Raw genomic sequence first — 18,531 nt, 5'->3', positions numbered from 1 at the left:
CATCTCTGGATTAATGAACCAAAGTCTTCCTGAAACATTCCGACTTAAAACTGATTTAGAACTTAATAATTTCTTGTTTTCTCTTTATGGTAATGTTGGTGACCGTGTTTTTAAAAAAAGAAAATGTAAGCGAGGCAGATCAGCGTTTGCATTGGGATTGCAATGCAACACTTGGAGATCTGTAGAGAAAGATTTTTGTCCACAATAAATATGAAAGAAACTTTACTCCCACAGTAAAACAGCTTGGGTTCAAAGTGCGAATCAGGCAGCTTTATTTAGCCTCAATGACAAGACATTATATTTTACCATCACTTTTTTTTTTTGGTTTCACAAAAGAAAAAACAAATGCTTATGCCAAAAAATATTGAAGTCATTTCAGAACCTGGGTTCTTGTGCAGTCGTGGCCCTTCCTGATCCTGGACACCTCACACAAGTTTAGTGACCTTTAAGTCTGCAGACCTCCCAAAAAAATAAAAAATAAATACATCTTCTGCTTCCATCTACTCATAGTGCACTAACATCCTCATCGTCGTCGTCGTCGTCCTCTTCATCGTCTTCCTGTGGATCATCAGTTTGTATCAAGCATCAGAATTCACCCGATCAAAACGACAAAACACCAAATATGTTTCACAGTTTGTAGCTTTCAGACCTCGTTGAAGTTCATGTAGTTTGGTTCATCTTCACTGCTGGTGTCCTCGAGGTCTTCATCTTCTGTATCCTGCGTGAAAAAAAACATTAAAAGGCATATTAACTTAAAATAAAAGTGCCTCATCAACAGTCTTTTCTCAATTAAATAACTGGATGTTTATATTTCCAGACGTGACTCTCTCAGACACTGCAGCAATAAAGCCTTGCGTGCATTTTCAAAGAGAAATATATCTAGTATTTGTAAATCAAAACTTGAATATCTTTATATACACATCATGGTTGTGTGTGATTGACAGCTGACTCACCGATGCTGCCATCATATGAATTGGTTCCGTCTTAATACATGGAAACTTCTGCAAAAAAAAAGTGTTTAGTCAGGATTAACCCTTTACAAACCTAGGAGATGATGGAAATCTGAGATACTTATGTAAGGATTATGTTTAAACTCGGTAAAAGGGTTTTCTCATCAGAGAGGTATTTACATTTCCGGCCACAAATCGATATCCAATTAATTCCGTCAAATTATTAAAGTCTGTAATCAGATTAATCAGTGCTGCTGAGGATCAATTTTGATTAAATACAAGTCATTTTTATTATATATTAATCACGTTTCATTTCGCATGACCAAACAGACTCAAGAAAGAAGGGACTATATCTGCACTTAACGTGTTTATTCGACACCTTTAACAGTTCATGTTAACAAAAAAACCTTTTCAAAAATATCATCAACAATAATTCGTTCCCGTTACTACTTTATTCAGCCAGTTACTAAGACAAACTCTCTTGTTGACACCGAGAGAAGAGCTGACTGCTTCTTATTCACAGCTGAGAACGGCCAGCAGAATCCCCGTTTGCTTGTGGGATTTTAAGCTGAAAGGGCTTCGGTGAAAAGAAAAACTCCTTCCTGCGGAGTTTGTGTGATACTTCACTGTTCCGTCTTGGGTTTTCTGTTCCAACGTTTCTTGATAAACTACCCGAAATGTGTTGCCAGAATCGGTTCAAGGATTTCTGCTCTGCATTAAAAGTTTTTTTTAAATTGGGATTAATCATGATGTATGTTAACGCTTTAATTTTGACAGCTCCAACTCAAATATGTGAAGATTTCTCAACTTTAAATAAATAAGTGATTTGTACATCGTATCAGTTTACACAGATTTAGAGTAAAAAAAAGTCACTCCAACCTTCTCCTGCAGTAATCCCCCGGCATTCTCATAGAAGGTCATTGTCTGCGTCTCCTGATCAAAACTCTGAAGAAACAAACACAGAGTCACAGGAAGTCCAACATCTTCAGTCACATGATCAAGCAACGGCTTTCAACCCGGATCGGCTTTGCATTGTACTTTCCCCAATGTCATGTTCTCAGAGCGTCGCGTAAAGCAGTGAATGAATAACTAATGTGGACGACATGTTGTGTTGTTACCTCTTGCAATCGTCCGGTGTCCTGTTGAGTTTCCGTTCCGCTCAAACTTTGCAGACATTGAGCCAATTTGTCATGAAGGAAGTCGTTTTCACCTGCGACTCTGAAGGTTCGGACACAGATAAAGAAAGGTGAAACTAAATCTTTTACTATAGTAATCAATAGTAGTAATGATAAACATTATTCATGATATCCCGACGTGCAAATGTCTCCATCATTTTCTAAAACTTTCACTGATTACATCCTCAATTTGTTCATATTTTCAAATACAGCTGTAATGAACAGAAACTCTCACAGTAAAAGTACTTGCGTATGACCATTACATAATTATAAATTCAATGGAACTAATGGTAATATGTGATTCACGAATGCAATGTATAAACTCTGCATGTAAAGTTCTCTAAATGTGTAATTTTGTTTTTTAGATATTCAAAGTATCTCAGATTAACATCATCAATTAATTACACATCTCGCTATGATGCGGACACAAACAGCAGACCTGATTAAGACAAAGCGGAGTTTTTAAGTGCGTGGTGTGAGAGAGAGAGAGAGAGAGAGAGAAACTTACAAATGTGGCTGGAGAGGCAGATCATCTTCATCCTGGTTTCAATAAGAAAGGCCACAATAAATACATGTGACTGAAATCCAATCTGTGGCCTATTAACATAATGTTAATAAAGAGAATATCAAACAAGGAAAAAAAATAATCTAACTAAACATGAAAACTGCACCGGCTGATCGCTTACATTTGCGATGGCTGCAGGGACCGTCGTCTGTTCATCAGTTGTCAGCTTGCCGACATAATGCCTCCTGATGGATTTAAAAAAAAAAAAAAAAAGGAAAAAGAACAAACTATCCCGCTTAATGTAAACATATCTTCCCGAGTTGTATCACATATTTGTACATATAGTATGTGTATTAATCTGCTACCTAAACTGATCCATCTTTAACTTGTATTCTTTAGTTGCACAGTTGAATTTGTCCTTGTAGAAAGCCTGGGGGGGAAGAAAAACAACATTTCAAAGCTTTGCAGAGGTAGAGAACAAGCAAAGTTTAAGTCGTGGCCTGTCAGAGGTGGTACCTTCTCTTGTTTTGGCAGATTCTTGTACTGCTTGAGTGCAAATTTGAACAGCATTGTGGGTTTCAGCTTTGGGTGCTGCTTACGAAGGTTTGCATGGTTCTCCTCAAAATACATGCTACTCGGAGGTCTGGGTTTCTTTGGGGCTTGTGGGTGGAGCCTCAGCTGCAGGAAAGGATTACCAAGGAGAAATTCACAAATGAACTCAATTCATAAATATGTACGCATATTTCAGACACTGACTGGGAACTCAAATCACCTTAAAAGGGGACTAAAAAACAAATAAATCTGCAAACATGCAAATTAAATTAAGTACAAAGAGCAATGATGTGAACTGTGGAGGCCAGTGCATGTCTGAAACAAATAAAAGGTGAGGAAAAAAAAAACTAGACTCACATTTAAAATGATCAGCAATTCTGTATTAATGACAACATGAATCTTTGGACAAGTTAATTCACTCACCTCACGTTTTTTCAGAGGTTTCGAGATGACGTCTTCAGCTTCATCAAGGAGCTCTGTGAGGGACCTGATCTTGCGCATCTGATCAAAAATAAGGACGTCACATTCTTAAATATATATGTATGTCAGCAGTTCTGTTAGTATTAAGCGTTGCTATCTATATGTGGAGAATTAAATGTTACCTTAGTAACACATCAAATCAATTAATATCCTTAGTCACAGGGGACCAAAATACACGCAAATGTACCAACATGTCACCTTTAAGGACTTTGTAAACTAACGGAAATACTCTGTAGTAACTAAATAACTAGTCACACCCTCAGAAATGAAGGGAAAACTGTTTGTTTGATCACAGGTCCACTGATTATTTGGAATTTTCTCGTTTCAACTCATCTTTGATCAATGCACATGTGGACAACGAGAATATGCAATGACAAATTGTGCTTTCAAAAAGCTATATACAAGCAAACAAACAAACGAATGGGTGAAATGGATGGGACAAAAAATGTGTAGATAGTGAGGGAGAACATGCAGGTGATTCCTGTGAGGAGGAAGAATTTATGAATTCCACATGTAACACCTGTTACACAGTGCAATTAAAGAATGATACTTAGGATTGAGGCACACAAGAGAATAAACTATGCATATATAGGTAGATAATTAGATAAATATAGATTATATATACACATGGACGTGCAGGAGACCCATGTGGGGGAAAATACACATTGAAATGTGAATATTTACAGTATTCAGGAGTGCCAGGATTCAAGAGGAAAACAAAGAAATAACAAGAAAAGAAAAAAAGGGATATTCATAAGGAAATCACCTTGTGTAAAATCCCACTCCACTTCTGCTGGCATGCCTCGGGAGAAAAAGGGGGGAAAGCCACTTTGTTCCAGTCGAGAGTTTTAAGGCTTCTGTCATACTTGACTCTTCGCTCACGTTCAGGGATGTTACTCTTCATGGCAGTAAAAAGCTTGTGGAGGTTTTCCCGGGTCCATCCTGCAGGAACACGAGGGAAAGAGTCACATGAATGACTTCAACAGATATTAACGAGGCTCCACGTTTTGTTTTGGGGGTTTTTTTTCCCACAAAGATGCCTACCAGAGTCTCCAGTCTCCACTTCTCCCATACTGTGTTTTCCTGAGAGTAATAGGTTTCCTTCAGGTGACTTTAGTGGCGAATCAGGAAGTGAACCGAAGTCAAATAACTGCACGAGACAGCCATCAGATACCGAACCTCTCGATCTGGGCATCGATAGTTCCACGACTGTGTATTTACAAAGTGAAGTTCTGGTTGAATTTTGCTAAATAAAGTAGAAGGTGGAGCTGAAACGGACAAGCGTGCGCCACAGACGCGGTGGGCGGGCAGATAGTACCGGAACAGCCAATGAGAAGGAGAGGAAAATATGCGTCACGACAGTAGTAAGAAAGCAGCCAATCAGCGTCTTCCTTTTTCTTCCCTCCAATCAACAGATCGGTTGGATATTTTGACAGACCAACGTTAATGCTATCAGTGTTAGCGCCATCTACCGCAGCGGAGGAGTAAGTTTTTTTTAAAGCAATATATGCAGTTAAAAGTGATTTATTCACCACAAACACAATAAATAAATAAATAAATAAATAAATAAATAAATAAATGAAAATTTTATTGGAACAGAATGACATTCATATTTTTTATTGATACACCTTATTATTCCTATACTCCTAACTTAACTTCAGGCACAGTTTTCATTTCTTTCTACAGACCATCACATGTTGATTTTTATTCTTTCATTTCTGGAAAAAAAGATTGAACCTTTGGCTTTGAGTTCAAGCTTTGCACTGAACTGTATATTAAAAGAATAAAATCTTTATTTTAAAAGAAAAGTTAGGTTAATTGGCGTTGTGAGCCTGTGTAGTTGTGCGTCTCTTTGCCCTGTGATGAGCTGGTGATCTGTCCAGGGTGTACTGGAGTTAACTGGGTTCGGCTCCAGAGCCTCGTTACCCTGCACAGTATTACACGGTATAGAAGATGGATGGATGTATTGCATATAATCTGTTATTAATTTTAATTTTGTATCCCATTTCTGCCCCTTAAACCTCATTCAAAGTTCTTTGCCTTTGCCAGATAAATAATAATGTGTTCATAATGACAAACCTTTTTAAATGAAGGTTAAACAAATAAAAGTAAATAAAAATTGTCAGTTGTGGCTCTCACACAAATTTAGCCTTTTCAGTATTTCTATATTTGTATAAAAGTAAACTATACTGATAATTACAAATAGTTATAAAAAGTATAAACGCCAGGTTTAAAAACAAATATTTTTCTCGTGATAAGTAATCATCAATACCCCTGGCTAGCTCAGTTGGTAGAGCATGAGACTCACAATCTCAGGGTAGTGGGTTCGTGTCCCACGCTGGGCGCCACCTTCCCGTGGGCTCACCACCTGCAGGAAGGTTCTTAAATGGTGCATTGTGATCTGGGTGACAGTGCTCAGACTGTCACCCCCGCGACCCGGAAACGGATAAGCGGATGAAAATGAATGAAAGTAAACATCACTAAATGATGAATGAAACTGAAGTAATATTTGATTTGGGTGGTAGATTTAATATTTTAGAGATGACAAGAAGACAGAAACAACACAAAAAATATCCTCTTAAAAACTCACTCTCAAAAGGGTTTACATTTTATTTTTCTTCATATAGTCACAACACGGTATCCTTCATTTGTTCCCCAGTGTTTCCAGTCCGATCATTTGTACCCAATAATGATACATTACATGATTTAGAGTTTGCCATTTGCAAACGTGGAGACGGTAATAACAACAGTAGCTCAAGAAAAATGTTGTAATGCACGTTACATTCAGTGTGTGACTGCTTGGAAAAAAATACAACTCTGGATTTTATCAACGGTCTTCTCAACAATCATCATTAAAGCTTTCCATTTGGTTGCCATGAGATTCTTTAATTTCATGTATGTTTGGTTCTTTTAAAAACTTCCATTACAAAGCATCTTAGTAAATATGTATCCATAAGAATGTTTCCATCTTTTATAATCTGATATACCTGAGCGACAGCTGAAGGTTATTCAGGATTGTTCCACTGAGGCAGCTTTTAACAGTATATTGATATAATCTTTAATGACATGGAATAGATATAATCTGTATCTGCAATGGTTATGGAAAACAAAAACCCTCTGAAAACATGTTTCTCCTTTTAGGTAAATGAAACAATGATCTTAGCCACATATAAATAAATATAGAAAAGCTGTGATGGGAGACGTCTACAATGGCATCTGAGATTCACAGTATACGTCCTGTCCGGGCTCCTCCTCAAATGTTACTTTGGCATCATCAGCGTCCAACTAGAGCGCAGCGAGACACAGAAAGACAGGAGGCATCAGACACAAGAGGAGAAAATACGTTATTATACACATTTTCTAGGAGTACAATATCAATAATGCATTGTGGAAGCTGAAATATCCTTGAAGCACCTTGTAGATGGGGTATGGCTTCACTTTATTAACCCTCATGCAGATGGAGAATTTTCAAACTCCTCACAGAAAAGATCGCCACAACCCAACAACGCCAATCACTACTTGCTGCAGACATTTCTGGAGACTTGTTGAAATAAAAAAATTAAAAATAGTTGCTTACACATTTCATTTCCACTTCCGTGAAGAGACGCCCGGTCATGAACATGCGCAGCGGGATGGTGAGGATGAGAATGAAGGGAAGTGCGAGGGACACTGGACTGGACTTCACGATCCACAAAACTGCGAGGCACACTATTTGGATGGCCGTGAACAAGTGCATCCGTCCTGTACTCACCTGCATCAGAGATTACAAGACATATGGTCATAAATAATCAGTTTCGATACCACAAAGACCACATGCTTGGTCTTGCGAGAATGGCTTTGACAATGTATGAGGAAGATCATTAAATAATATGATAGATTCAAACAGGCTCTTGAATTCTTTCATACTGACAAAAGCAAGATACTATCTGAAAAAGAATGAAATGAATCCATCTGATGCATTGAACTTAGATAAGACTTAAGTATGTAATCAAGAGATGTGCTGTGATGTTTTCATGTAACTCACAGTTACATGTCAAAGGGGTCATATTATTCAGCTTTTCAACACTTTCACATCCTCTCGTTGGTCCAAAAACATTGTATTCAAAGTTTATTGCCCCAAATCCAGCTTTTCCTTGATTTTCCTCCATTTGAATATTGGATCATAGGAGCTGCATTCAGAATCTGCTGTGTCTGTGTGAGCTGGACTGGCTCCGCCCACACATGCCCATCTTGGGAAAAGGAGGAATTACTTCCTCTCGTGGTCCCATGTGCCAGAGCAACGCTGCCTAATTGTGGGAGGAGTCAAAGGGAGGGCCTACCTTGATTGGGATTGGCTAAACCCCCGATGACACTATATAGGGTTTGATTTCTGATTGGCTGGTTGGAGTGACACACTTTTTAAAACCTGAAACAAGCCAGGGAGAGAGAGGACAGACTGTCTTCACTTGTGGGGTGTTATTCCAGGTATGGGGACGATTATTACTTTTGGAAAACTATTAGAAAGTGATTTTAGCATTATATGACCCCTTTAAAATTAAATAAATGCTTTTAAAGCCTTTGTTTTACAATTCATCTGCCCATGATGTCTTGACAACCTGACATTCTTACTCTGGTAGCATAGGGTTCATCTGGGTGGTATTTCTTAGGGATGAGAAGAAGCAGCATACGATCCCACAGCTGGATCCCATTTAAAGACGTGACTCCCATGTAAAGAAAGATCCCAAACAAAGCTGACATGGGAATCATCTTGAGGATCGGCTCCATTAGAATTGACAGACCTTCAGAGACACACAGACAAATGATTAAAATCCAAATGACTTAAGTGGCGTGCAAAAGCAGTTGTAGCATTGAACTGTACCTACCAACAAGCAAGGCCACCACAATGCCACTGACCCGTTGCTCTATCACTTTCTCGATGACAGGTTTTGGCCCTTTGCTCATGACGGTGAGGGCGTTGGCGTGCGTGACGGACCGGACTGTGGCGGCGCTGAGCCACGGCACGCCAAATATCGCACCGAGCCCTCCCATGCCGACGAGCACCAGCAGGTCGTAGTGGAACCCGGAGCCTTTCACCATCTTCCTCTCGGGTTTACTCACGATGAGACTGGTCAGAGAGAGGAGGCATGAATTTGAATGGTACGTCTTGACTCGAATGGTCGAGGGAAAAAAGCGCGAGTAGAAACCGAGCCACCATTTAAAACCACAGAATACTCTGATTGAGCCGTATACCAGCGGGTGAGTCGTGGCGCACGACATCTGGTGACTCACGTTGTGATCTGAGACTCCAGGAAGATGAGAATGAAGACGAGCAAGGCTGGAACGCAGCAGGCGAACATCACCCACACGGGGAAAGTCTTGTGCTCTCCAAACGGGTTAATGAGCCAGCCTCTTTTGGCCGGGTTGGACACCATCAGACCTTTGGGAACGACCAGTTTCTGTAAAGGCAAGACACAATTTTGTTTTACTTTGTTTATAGACTTTAAAGGTGTAGAATTTTTTTTAAGCGAGTTGTACAGTATTTATCTGGTGAATTTAAAAATACCAAACACACATAATTTGACCTGCATTTCTAAAGGCATATGATTACTTTGAAAAACAATTTCACAAGATTTTCAAAATGTAGTTATCAGGGTATCTTCTAACATAAAAATAAAGTTTTTTTATTTTTTTATTTTAAAGGGGGTTTTGTTTCTACCAGGCCCTTGTTACAAAATATATTAATAATATGCATAAATAATACAGGTACGAATGGCCTGACCCAATGTTCACAATGTCGCGAGGTACAAAAAATGTTTATCATAAAAAGAGACTTTCAAAAATAGTCAAGCATTAATTCATTAACAATTGATTGGTTTTACCATTAAAACAAATGTTCAATTTAGCCAGTTCCCCAAACCTAACACATTTTATAAAATTAAGAAAACTCCATGTATTATTCCTAAAGTTGCAGCATTTTTAAGGAGGTGAAATATTGTCATTTCAACTTAATTGTAAAAAGAAAGTCCTTCCCTAATATGTCATCCCTTCTTGGTCTCCTCTGTTTATTTTCTCCGGTTTTACATTTATTATGACTTACAGTTCTGGCTGTGTTTCCCATGTTCTTGGTTCATGTGAAGTTTTTGCTGTACGGTTCAATATTCGTGATTTTGGTTCCTCGTTTTACGGAATAATTTCAAGGTCCTTGTTCCAGTTCATGGCTGCTTTCATGCTGCATGTCTTGTGTGTTTTTCATGTGTACTTACACTCCCTGAACCGCTTGTCTGCCGCGGCCCTTGTGCGCTCACTGTCTGATTTCTACTTCAGTATTTCACCTGCGTCTTGTCAAGCGTTTCCTCCTGGTGTGTGTGCGTTTACACACTTGGTCTGTTACTGTATCTTTGTTAAGCATGACACAAACAGAGCGGATCAGGACAGATTCTTTTTGGGGTCCTGGACCAGGTCCATCGCAAACTTGGCCATATCAAAAAATAATTAGATATTAGAAGTTTTCCGGGATAGTCAATGTATTGATCTGCTCCAGACAGATTCATAGTTCAATGGCCAATTGGAAAAACTAACTTTTCAGCCATTTCCAGGCCTGATGAACTGATACCTCTTCGCGGGTTTGACTAGCCTGTAATTCATCCAACATTAATAGTGATCAAAGAATACTTTTCCTTTTTTCGCTTTTGCTGAGGACTCCCGCCATTTTGGAAAACCACCGGTAGAAATCATGTGGGATAACCACTTAAAAAAGAAATCTGCCTTTTTGCCTCTCATTTGAAATCCTGTAGTTTTGATCCCCATAGTTTTTCCTGTGTTTTTAATCCGGGAAGCATTGGAGAGTTTCCAAGAGTTTTGAACCATCTAGTTTTGTCAGTGTGTTTACTTCTTGTCCTGAATAAACATCACTTTGAGTTTTTGCTGAGCGATGGGTTTTGGTCGTCCGTCTTCACAGACAGCAAGCAGTTGATGAGCTCATTGCGCTTATTTATATGACTTATTTCTTCACTCATTTGATTGGAATTTTAAACGTGCATATGTAAAATTCTTTACATCTCCCATAAATACGAAGTACATTCAGGGCTTGTTTGCATGATCGACATAAAACTCATAGTTTTTTTGCTTTATCGTTTCAGAATACTTTTACCTTCCGGTGACAGTGGTTTGAAAACAAGTGCTGTAAAAACTGAAACACAAGATATGCAGAAAACACCGTTGTTTTCACACCTGTAATACATTTAAATATAAATGTCTTGGAAAAGTGCTGTTAAATAGAAAAGAGTGACAAACACAAACAGCACAATGAAGTCTTCCATTGTTGTTGTTGGTGTAACTGAAATGCACATGTGCAGTCCTCAGTATTTTATTAAAAGTTTCATTTTCCTTGTTTGGGCATATGGAGAGAGGAAAATTTTAAAAACATTGTATTATTGAAGCAATTTTCTAAAAGTAAAATTTTTGACTTCAGTGTCGAATGATGGAAAACATATGGAAAAGGATGCGCAACAAAAGCCACTTTCTAAATCCACTTTGCTGTGGTAATGGAGATTGAAATCACTGGCAAACCTGAGTGTATGTATCATTGATGCTGTAGTCTGCAATAACCATGAGGAAGATGGCGATTGGCACACCGAAGTCACCAATCAACCGCCTGATCTGGTGAGGAAAAAGAAAATACGACGAGCCCGCAGTCAAAAGTCATTATTAATTCAGTTTATTATGTAAAAGGCCTGAATCACTCGAGTACAACAAGGCCAGCTCACCTTTCCAGGAAGAAATGTCCCGTTCTTGAACTGACGCAGGAAGAATGCGATGAAGAAGCAGCCGAGCATGAGGCACATGGAGAGCAGGGCTGTGTTTGGGTAAGGCGGCTCCATGGTGGTGATGGTTATTGTCCTGTTTCCCGTGGCGTTGTCGTAGATGACACTCGCCTCCACCCTCGGGTGCCAGGGATTTTCTATAGTGTCATTGAGGTGATCGTAATTGAGGATCAGCGGATGGGCCTTGAAGATCTGAGAAGTTAGAAGAGCGTGATCGAAGGTCACGCAGCACTGTCAGCACCCGAGATGAAATACCTCAGTTTTAATGTGAACGTGTGTGAAATGGATGAAGATGATTTACCCTCCCCAGCTTGGCGAAGGTTTCATAGATGAAGATGAGGGAGATGAGGATGGAGAAGATCTCCTGGGTGAAACGTGAAATGAAGCGCACGAGGAAACTGCCCTCGAAGGCCACGATGACCACGACGATGATGACCAGCCACACTCCGACCCACACTCTCCCAACAATGTACTCAATGTCCTGGGACTTGCAGAACTGAACGAGGGAAATATGGACGAGATGAGTGTAAAAATGAATCATGTCTTGGCTGTGGCTATTTGGAATACTCACAGCATAAAAGGCTTCCTCAAACACTAAGAGGGGACCAGAGAAGCCAATGACCAGCACGGGCTGAGCAGCCACGAAACAGAAGATGATCCCCTGAATGCTGGTAGAGATGAGGAGCTCGGGAACGCCCATCATGTCCTCAACCTTATCAGCTGCAGTGGCAAAGATTGAAAGGGAATTATAGGGACACGTAACACAAGTATTGAGCGTTGTAAGTGTGCGGGCACCCGTACACACCCAGCAGTCCTCCGAAGGTGATGGCCGGAGACAGAGCAGCAAAGTAAATGAAGATGATGGCGGCGAGGGCCTGGGCATTGAGGGCATCCGTGATGTCGCTCTTGTAGTACCGGAAGCGCTTCTTCACGTCTCGAATCATGCCACCAAACGGTCGACCGGTACGAGAGAGGGGATCCTCGGGGGGAGGTCCAGAGGAGATGGAGACTGTGGGGAAATATAAATGGGTGCTGAATAAATCCTTTCAAGGAAAACTATATTGAATCTATTGTTTGTTCGTTGAGGCCCCTCACCTCTGTGAGTTTTGGATTCCATGTGAACTGTGGTGCTGTCAGAGGACTGAAGTCTGTCCTGCAGTAACTTCTTCTGAAAGCTGATGATGGAGCCGAGCATGGCTTCGTCCTGGATCTCAGTGGGCGGAATAACAATGCTGCAGTCCATGAAGTCACCCACAGCGTCCGTCAGGTCCCGGGGGGTCTTCGCCTTAATTGCTGCCTGATTAAAGACCTGGTACGGAGAGAAGGGAGCTGGATGTGAGGATTAAAGATATTGCTGGAAATATCACTTATAAAGCAATGTTGTTTTGTTATATTTTCTTTTATCATAGAGTTGAAATCACACATTGCATTTAGACTCAGTTGTGACCTGCATTATTCTTCTTTCATGCACTATTATTGGGAAATGGAAACAGTTTGGTAACACATTGACTGTTAAGCTGAGATAAACTTGTTAACAAGCAGTTTACTACCAATAAGAAGCCACTTTGAGTGTTTTTCACCTCAAGAGAAGTTTGTAATAAATCATATAGCCATGTTTTAAATCTCTATTACTTCTTTCGTGTGTGTGCTTGTTAAGCTGTATAAAGTTCTTCTTTGTTCAAAGTTCAACATGGATTAATAACATGGATTGTGCTGCAGCCCAAAATGCCATTGATCTTTCTGGTCTCTAAAGAAAATACGTTGACAATAAATATTAATGACTCTTAGTAAATCAGGCAAGTACCAACACTCATTTCAGATCGGTTTCAGATAACTCACTTTATCAGCCATCAGAGCTGCCATTGCGCGGCCCGTTTCGTGGTAGTCCATGTCAGCCTTGCTGGGGCCAATCAGAACAAATACAAAGCGCACAGGCACCGGGGCCTCCAAGGCCGAGTCGAGAGCTGCTGCTTCCTTCAGACGCACAAAAGCAACTGTGGGTCTTTCCAGAGAGTCCAGGGCTCCTGGTCCAAAGACAACCGGAAAGAGTTCACAAATGGATGCACAAATACTCAGGCTTAAAATGTGCAATATGTGCGTCTAGACACATAATAGAAGGCCCTAGTGGAGCTTCCAGGAGAAAAAAAAAAAGACAAAACTGTCTCACCTACAAGCACCATGCAGGCCTCGACACGGTCGGTTTCATCCTTCTACAGAAAGACAGAACGAGAGAGAGAAAGAGCAGACTGAGTGGGTAAACATTATTATCCCTATGACTTAAGAATTTTGGTGGAGCTATTCTACTGCTCACTGAAAATTACAGTTTTGGATGATTTCAAAATGCATCGACAAATCTTGGAACGATATGAGTGTAAATGTTTCTATTCGTAGTTTTTTTTGTCTGCAAGCTGATTCCAAATGTGAATTATATATTACGCCCCTAAACTAAGAGACTCATGATAACTGAACACCGAAAAGTGTCAACTAAAACTAAAACGGGCTCTCAGTAGAGCGCACATACCTTCGCCAATTAGTTTGCATGATCGCCATTAGCTCATATCAATGCTAACTCGGTAGCTCAGATAGCTACGTCACTGTGAGAAATCTACTGTAGTACGCTTTAAAATACACTGATCTGCTCCATGAGGTACCTCTCTCATCCACTTTGTATGGGAAAAATTTGGGTAGAGGGCAGACCTTCGGCAACGCCCCATTTGTTTGCGGAACCAAGTTAGCATCGCTGGCATGATAGCTGTTAGCTCATATCGATGCTAACTAGGTAGGTCAGGTAGTGAAACGTGACTTGTAACTATGGCTACCAGGTTACTTAGAGGCTGCAAGGCTTTCTGGGAGGTGTATTAGTGCTGTTATTACTAGGAAGTTTAGTGTGATGAGATGAAAGGAGATGAAAGGGCCCTTTTTTTTTTTTTTTTCATCCCTGAAAATTTCAGGCAATTCGGGTGAGTAGTTTTTACGAAAAGTTGGTCAAATGCATATATACATACAAATAAATAAATACACACACATGAAAACAAAACCTTTTCCGCCAGCTTCATTTGTACCTTATAAAATGGACCCTGTTAATTCTCACGATGTTTGATTTGATTTTCTCAACAACATTTCAACCGGCGATAAGATTTTGTGGAGGAACTCACCCTTTCTCTGACTGAAATCTTCTGCAGGTCCATCCTTTCAGTCAGGGCTTGGCTCTCTGGGTCAGACGGTTGGCTGGAGAACGAGAACAGATCAGTGCAGAGAATCATGGATTAGATGTTACATTTAAGATGTTAGTGAAAATATAATCACATAAAGCCATGTATGGTCTTTTTCCATTTACTAAAAAGACAACTAAATAAAACATCAGCCAAGTCAAATAAAAAAAATAAAAAAAAGGAAAGAAAAGAAAAGAAAAAATTTAGTTCACTGAACAAAAAAGAGAAAAGAGTGTAGAATTTAGTTAGGTAATGTCAGAAGCCTGAAAGACTGAAGCACGCTGTGTGGTGAAAGATGATATTACATAATTGCAGGTTTACCCCCCTGCAACAGCCATGTGTTGAGTTTAACTTTGTCTGAATGAACTAGTGAAGACGTCCCCTCCCAGGAAGAGCTTTGGATAATAGCCTCAGCTGACCTAAATGTAAATCATCAGTGTCTGAGGGGAGGCCAGGACGGATACCTGCGGTCTTGCAGCAGAGATTTCAGCACTTCTTCCCGATCTCCCGGCCTGATCTCTTTCTTATTTACCATCTCGGTCACCAACTTTTCGGCGATGGTGGCCAGGGTCGTCTCCTCACAGTTAAAAATCGTTACACCTTGATGAAAGGGAAAAAAATCAGCAGTGTGCTGCATTAATTGAGATCATCTCTTCATTGGTGAACGTGATGTCATATAAATACAAAAGAACTGCACCGTCCTCACAGTGATTCCTCACTGACCAGTGTTCATGGTGCGCCGGAGCTGGATGAGGCTCTTGAAGGTGAGGTAGGAGATCTGCGAGGAAGCCCATACTCCTGCCTGGGGGTCGAAACTCTCCTCGTAGCCCGCCCATCGGCCCGTCTCCTGCCAGTAGGCCTGCTGCTTCTGGTCCTTCATGAGCTCCTCCAGCGACCTCTAACACGGCGAGGGAACACAAGCTGAGTGAGGGACTCAGGCCTTCCTTGTGTTTGTTTGACGGTGAGTGAGAACCCGAAGGGGACGACTGGTTGAAGTTTAGGAAAGTCTGGAAGCGTGTGGCCAGTCCCTAGAGGTCAGTCTACATCACTGTTAGTCATAAAATGAAGTAAAATCAATAGAGTAGTTTTGGAATACTTATGTTCCGGACTCCAGTTCTGTTCTGATGAGATATTTGTACATGCAACATAGAAATATAAAGCCCGGAGGTAGAGCAAGTACTAAAGATGTGTACTCAAGTGCAACTACTGTTATTTAAATTCAATTAAATTGTAGACACAGTGGTTGAAAAACACAAAGTACAAAGTACTTCTAAGAGTGTTGGGTACTTTTTTATTGCATTGCGATTAGTAGACATTCAATTAAATAGACCAGTTTAAAATATCTACATTCAAACAGTTGTAAGTCAAACAATAAAGTGTATGAAAGCTATATTATGGACGTTTGTGGTGAAAGCAAATGTAAGTATAAAGAAGGAATTATGTCTGAAGTTATTGACTGTAAAAATACAAATTGAAGGGTTTGAGTAGTGAGATTCGGCCTACGCAGTAATGATTTACAGTGTTACATCACATAGCAATAAAGAGTGAAGAAACCGACTTTAAAAGACTCAAAGTACTTCAAATTGCAAACTAATTAATGCGAATATTTGTCATTTGCTACAAACAAATCATATCAGAAAATGTCACCTCTCCATTTTTTAGGATTTGAAATTTGAGAAAGTACTTTAAACTTCAATTTAATTCCAGCATTTATAATCTGTTGCTTACACTCCAAATAAAAAAACCTGCTTTGTGGACGTTATATAGTAAGAACTGTGTAATGTAAATTACATCTTATATTCACTACGATGAGTAAATGGGATCCCCTTTAGTATTTTCTATAGGTTTTTAACCTGTTATCCTAAAAACATAGCAAATTTGATGCATTGTTCGAAAAGTGTATTACTGTAAATTTAATGCAGATTTTTACCTTGTTATTCCCAGTTATAAGGTTTGCACGAGAGCAGAATTGTATATAAAGAATACATTAAAGACAATCATTTGGTGGCATCTTCAGAGCAAACAATCACTGTCTACGCTTCACTACCTTAAAAAAACACTGATGATATTATAGGTGTTGTTTTCCACTACAGCCAGTGGTGCCTGTCAAAGCCATAATGTTCTCTGCGGCACATGAGTGGACATGGATCATGCAAATGTAGGAAGGTGACACTTCATATCTGTAAGGTAAACATGCTGGTTCACCTGTCTCGACGGCTCGCCGGCTCCAGCCTCTGGGTCACTGATTGTTTCCGGTGGAACATGACTGACATGTCACCCTGTGTCGTGTTTGGACTGTCAATACATGCCGTGAGTCTGAAGCGGGGATATAGTGTGTGTGTGTGTGTGTGTGTGTGTGTGTGTGTGTGTGTGTGTGTGTGTGTGTGTGTGTGTGTGTGTGTGTGTGTGTGTGTGTGTGTGTGCCCCCCTCACCTGACACTCTGCGTTGGGGTTTGCGTTGTTGTTAAAGTTAAAGGCAGCTGGATGGACATCATGAAAACAAACAAAAAAAAAAACATAAAAAAAAAACAAAGGTTAAGACTTTTTCAGACATTTCTTTCTTTACCAGAAGAATTCATATGGGGAATATAATTAAAAAAAACTTATATTTTTATGTTGACCTGAGTAATATTTCTTTGTTTTGTTTTTTTAATTCAGTCTCGAGAGTCTATTTTATCTGAGATTGCACCAAAACGATGAAGTTGTCTGTAATAACAGAATATATATTTCCACAACACAGCTGAGCAAAGGGGTGGAAGATTCAGATTCGGCGTGCGTGTGCGTGTGCGTGGTGTGTGTGTGTGTGTCTGCGTGTGTGTTTATCACAACGTGGGGACATGAATCTGCTGACAGTGATGTAGATGGCGAGGACTCTGCTCCTTTATGAAGACGCCGTAACGTAAATGATTACAGTCGAGTATGAAGACATAGTTTGACGTCAGTCTTGAGAAAGACTCGTGGTAATGGTTAATGTTGGGGGCATAGTAAGGAATACGCGAGACGGTCTGTAGGGCGACATATGTGAATCATTAAATGCAAATCTGTACATTGTTAACCTTTTCATAAAGGAAATAGCAAAGGCAATAATGGTATTAAAGACCATAAAATGCATGCATGATCGCATGCATATAACATAACATGAATATACATGTTTGAGTGATAATTCATAAATTACATTACATTCTTAGTTTATTTGTGACTTGGTTTTACATGCAAGTATTTAGATACTAATATTCATGTGATATTCATAATATGAATGATTTAATATTGGAAAATATTGAAAGGCAAAAACTTTTCTTTCTTTTTTATAATTGACTTTAAGTTGTTGCATATGTCAAAAAATGTCACAGCTTAATATGATCCTTTTCTAATCTTAATCTGTCCATGTTAAATTATAATTTGGGCTATATAGGTCATTTATACAATATAGTAAAAAAAATAAAGAAATAAATTTACTTCACAGGTTTTCATCACTATTGAGGAAGACTCAACGATTGTGCAGAATTTACAGCGAGTCAATAAAAGAAAACGCTGAGTTTTTAAGAATTTCTTTGTCCCCATACTTCTCCTGCAACAAAGTTAAAGTTTTACTCGTATGAATGCACAAATCTGAATCTCAGAAGAAGAAAAAAAAGAAAAAAGGTGACACTCACCTCCTGCCAGCAGACAACGCCAGTGACAAGTGACCAAGCCCAGAATGACAAAAAAAAAAAGTGTGACTTTATAAACACCACCTCTTTAAAGCTGCCCCCTGTGTGAAGGTTTAGATGCATGCCGGCCGACAGTGGGTGGAACTAATGCTTCCATGCACACACGTACACGTGGACGTGCACACTCTAATTCCCTTTGAGACAC

The 18,531-nt window shown here is 39.7% G+C and overlaps 2 protein-coding genes across 3 annotated transcripts; both read right to left on the bottom strand.

Annotated features, from left to right (window-relative positions):
• Window positions 1-114: 114 nt before the first annotated feature.
• LOC308123734 (nucleolar transcription factor 1-like) lies at window positions 115-4,967 on the bottom strand. Of its 2 annotated transcripts, none has more exons than XM_080486379.1 (12): window positions 4,707-4,967; window positions 4,429-4,604; window positions 3,606-3,683; window positions 3,147-3,308; window positions 2,996-3,060; window positions 2,812-2,917; window positions 2,634-2,665; window positions 2,069-2,168; window positions 1,830-1,895; window positions 954-1,001; window positions 650-718; window positions 115-558 (listed from the first exon to the last, which is right to left on the bottom strand). In XM_080486379.1, the coding sequence occupies exons 1-12, from the start codon at window positions 4,855-4,857 to the stop codon at window positions 505-507; spliced, it is 1,107 nt and encodes a 368-aa protein (XP_080342505.1). In that variant the 5' UTR covers window positions 4,858-4,967; the 3' UTR covers window positions 115-504. The 2 variants fall into 2 exon arrangements, with proteins under 2 accessions (XP_080342505.1, XP_080342506.1); XM_080486380.1 differs by having other exon boundaries at window positions 2,812-2,875.
• Window positions 4,968-6,165: 1,198 nt separating this feature from the next.
• On the bottom strand, window positions 6,166-18,531 carry slc4a1b (solute carrier family 4 member 1b (Diego blood group)). The gene is made up of 18 exons (XM_080485485.1): window positions 18,330-18,531; window positions 17,110-17,156; window positions 15,400-15,574; window positions 15,141-15,276; window positions 14,620-14,692; window positions 13,632-13,674; window positions 13,304-13,488; window positions 12,560-12,773; window positions 12,270-12,473; window positions 12,036-12,184; window positions 11,766-11,960; window positions 11,408-11,656; window positions 11,211-11,300; window positions 8,931-9,097; window positions 8,525-8,766; window positions 8,271-8,440; window positions 7,240-7,413; window positions 6,166-6,947 (listed from the first exon to the last, which is right to left on the bottom strand). The coding sequence occupies exons 3-18, from the start codon at window positions 15,554-15,556 to the stop codon at window positions 6,867-6,869; spliced, it is 2,529 nt and encodes an 842-aa protein (XP_080341611.1). The 5' UTR covers window positions 15,557-15,574; window positions 17,110-17,156; window positions 18,330-18,531; the 3' UTR covers window positions 6,166-6,866.

The sequence above is a fragment of the Lipophrys pholis genome (genome assembly GCF_963383615.2).
Source record: "Lipophrys pholis genome assembly, chromosome: 1".
Lineage (NCBI taxonomy): Eukaryota > Metazoa > Chordata > Actinopteri > Blenniiformes > Blenniidae > Lipophrys > Lipophrys pholis.
The sequence above is the reverse complement of the archived record's forward strand: the minus strand, read 5'-3'. Positions and strand labels throughout refer to the sequence as shown.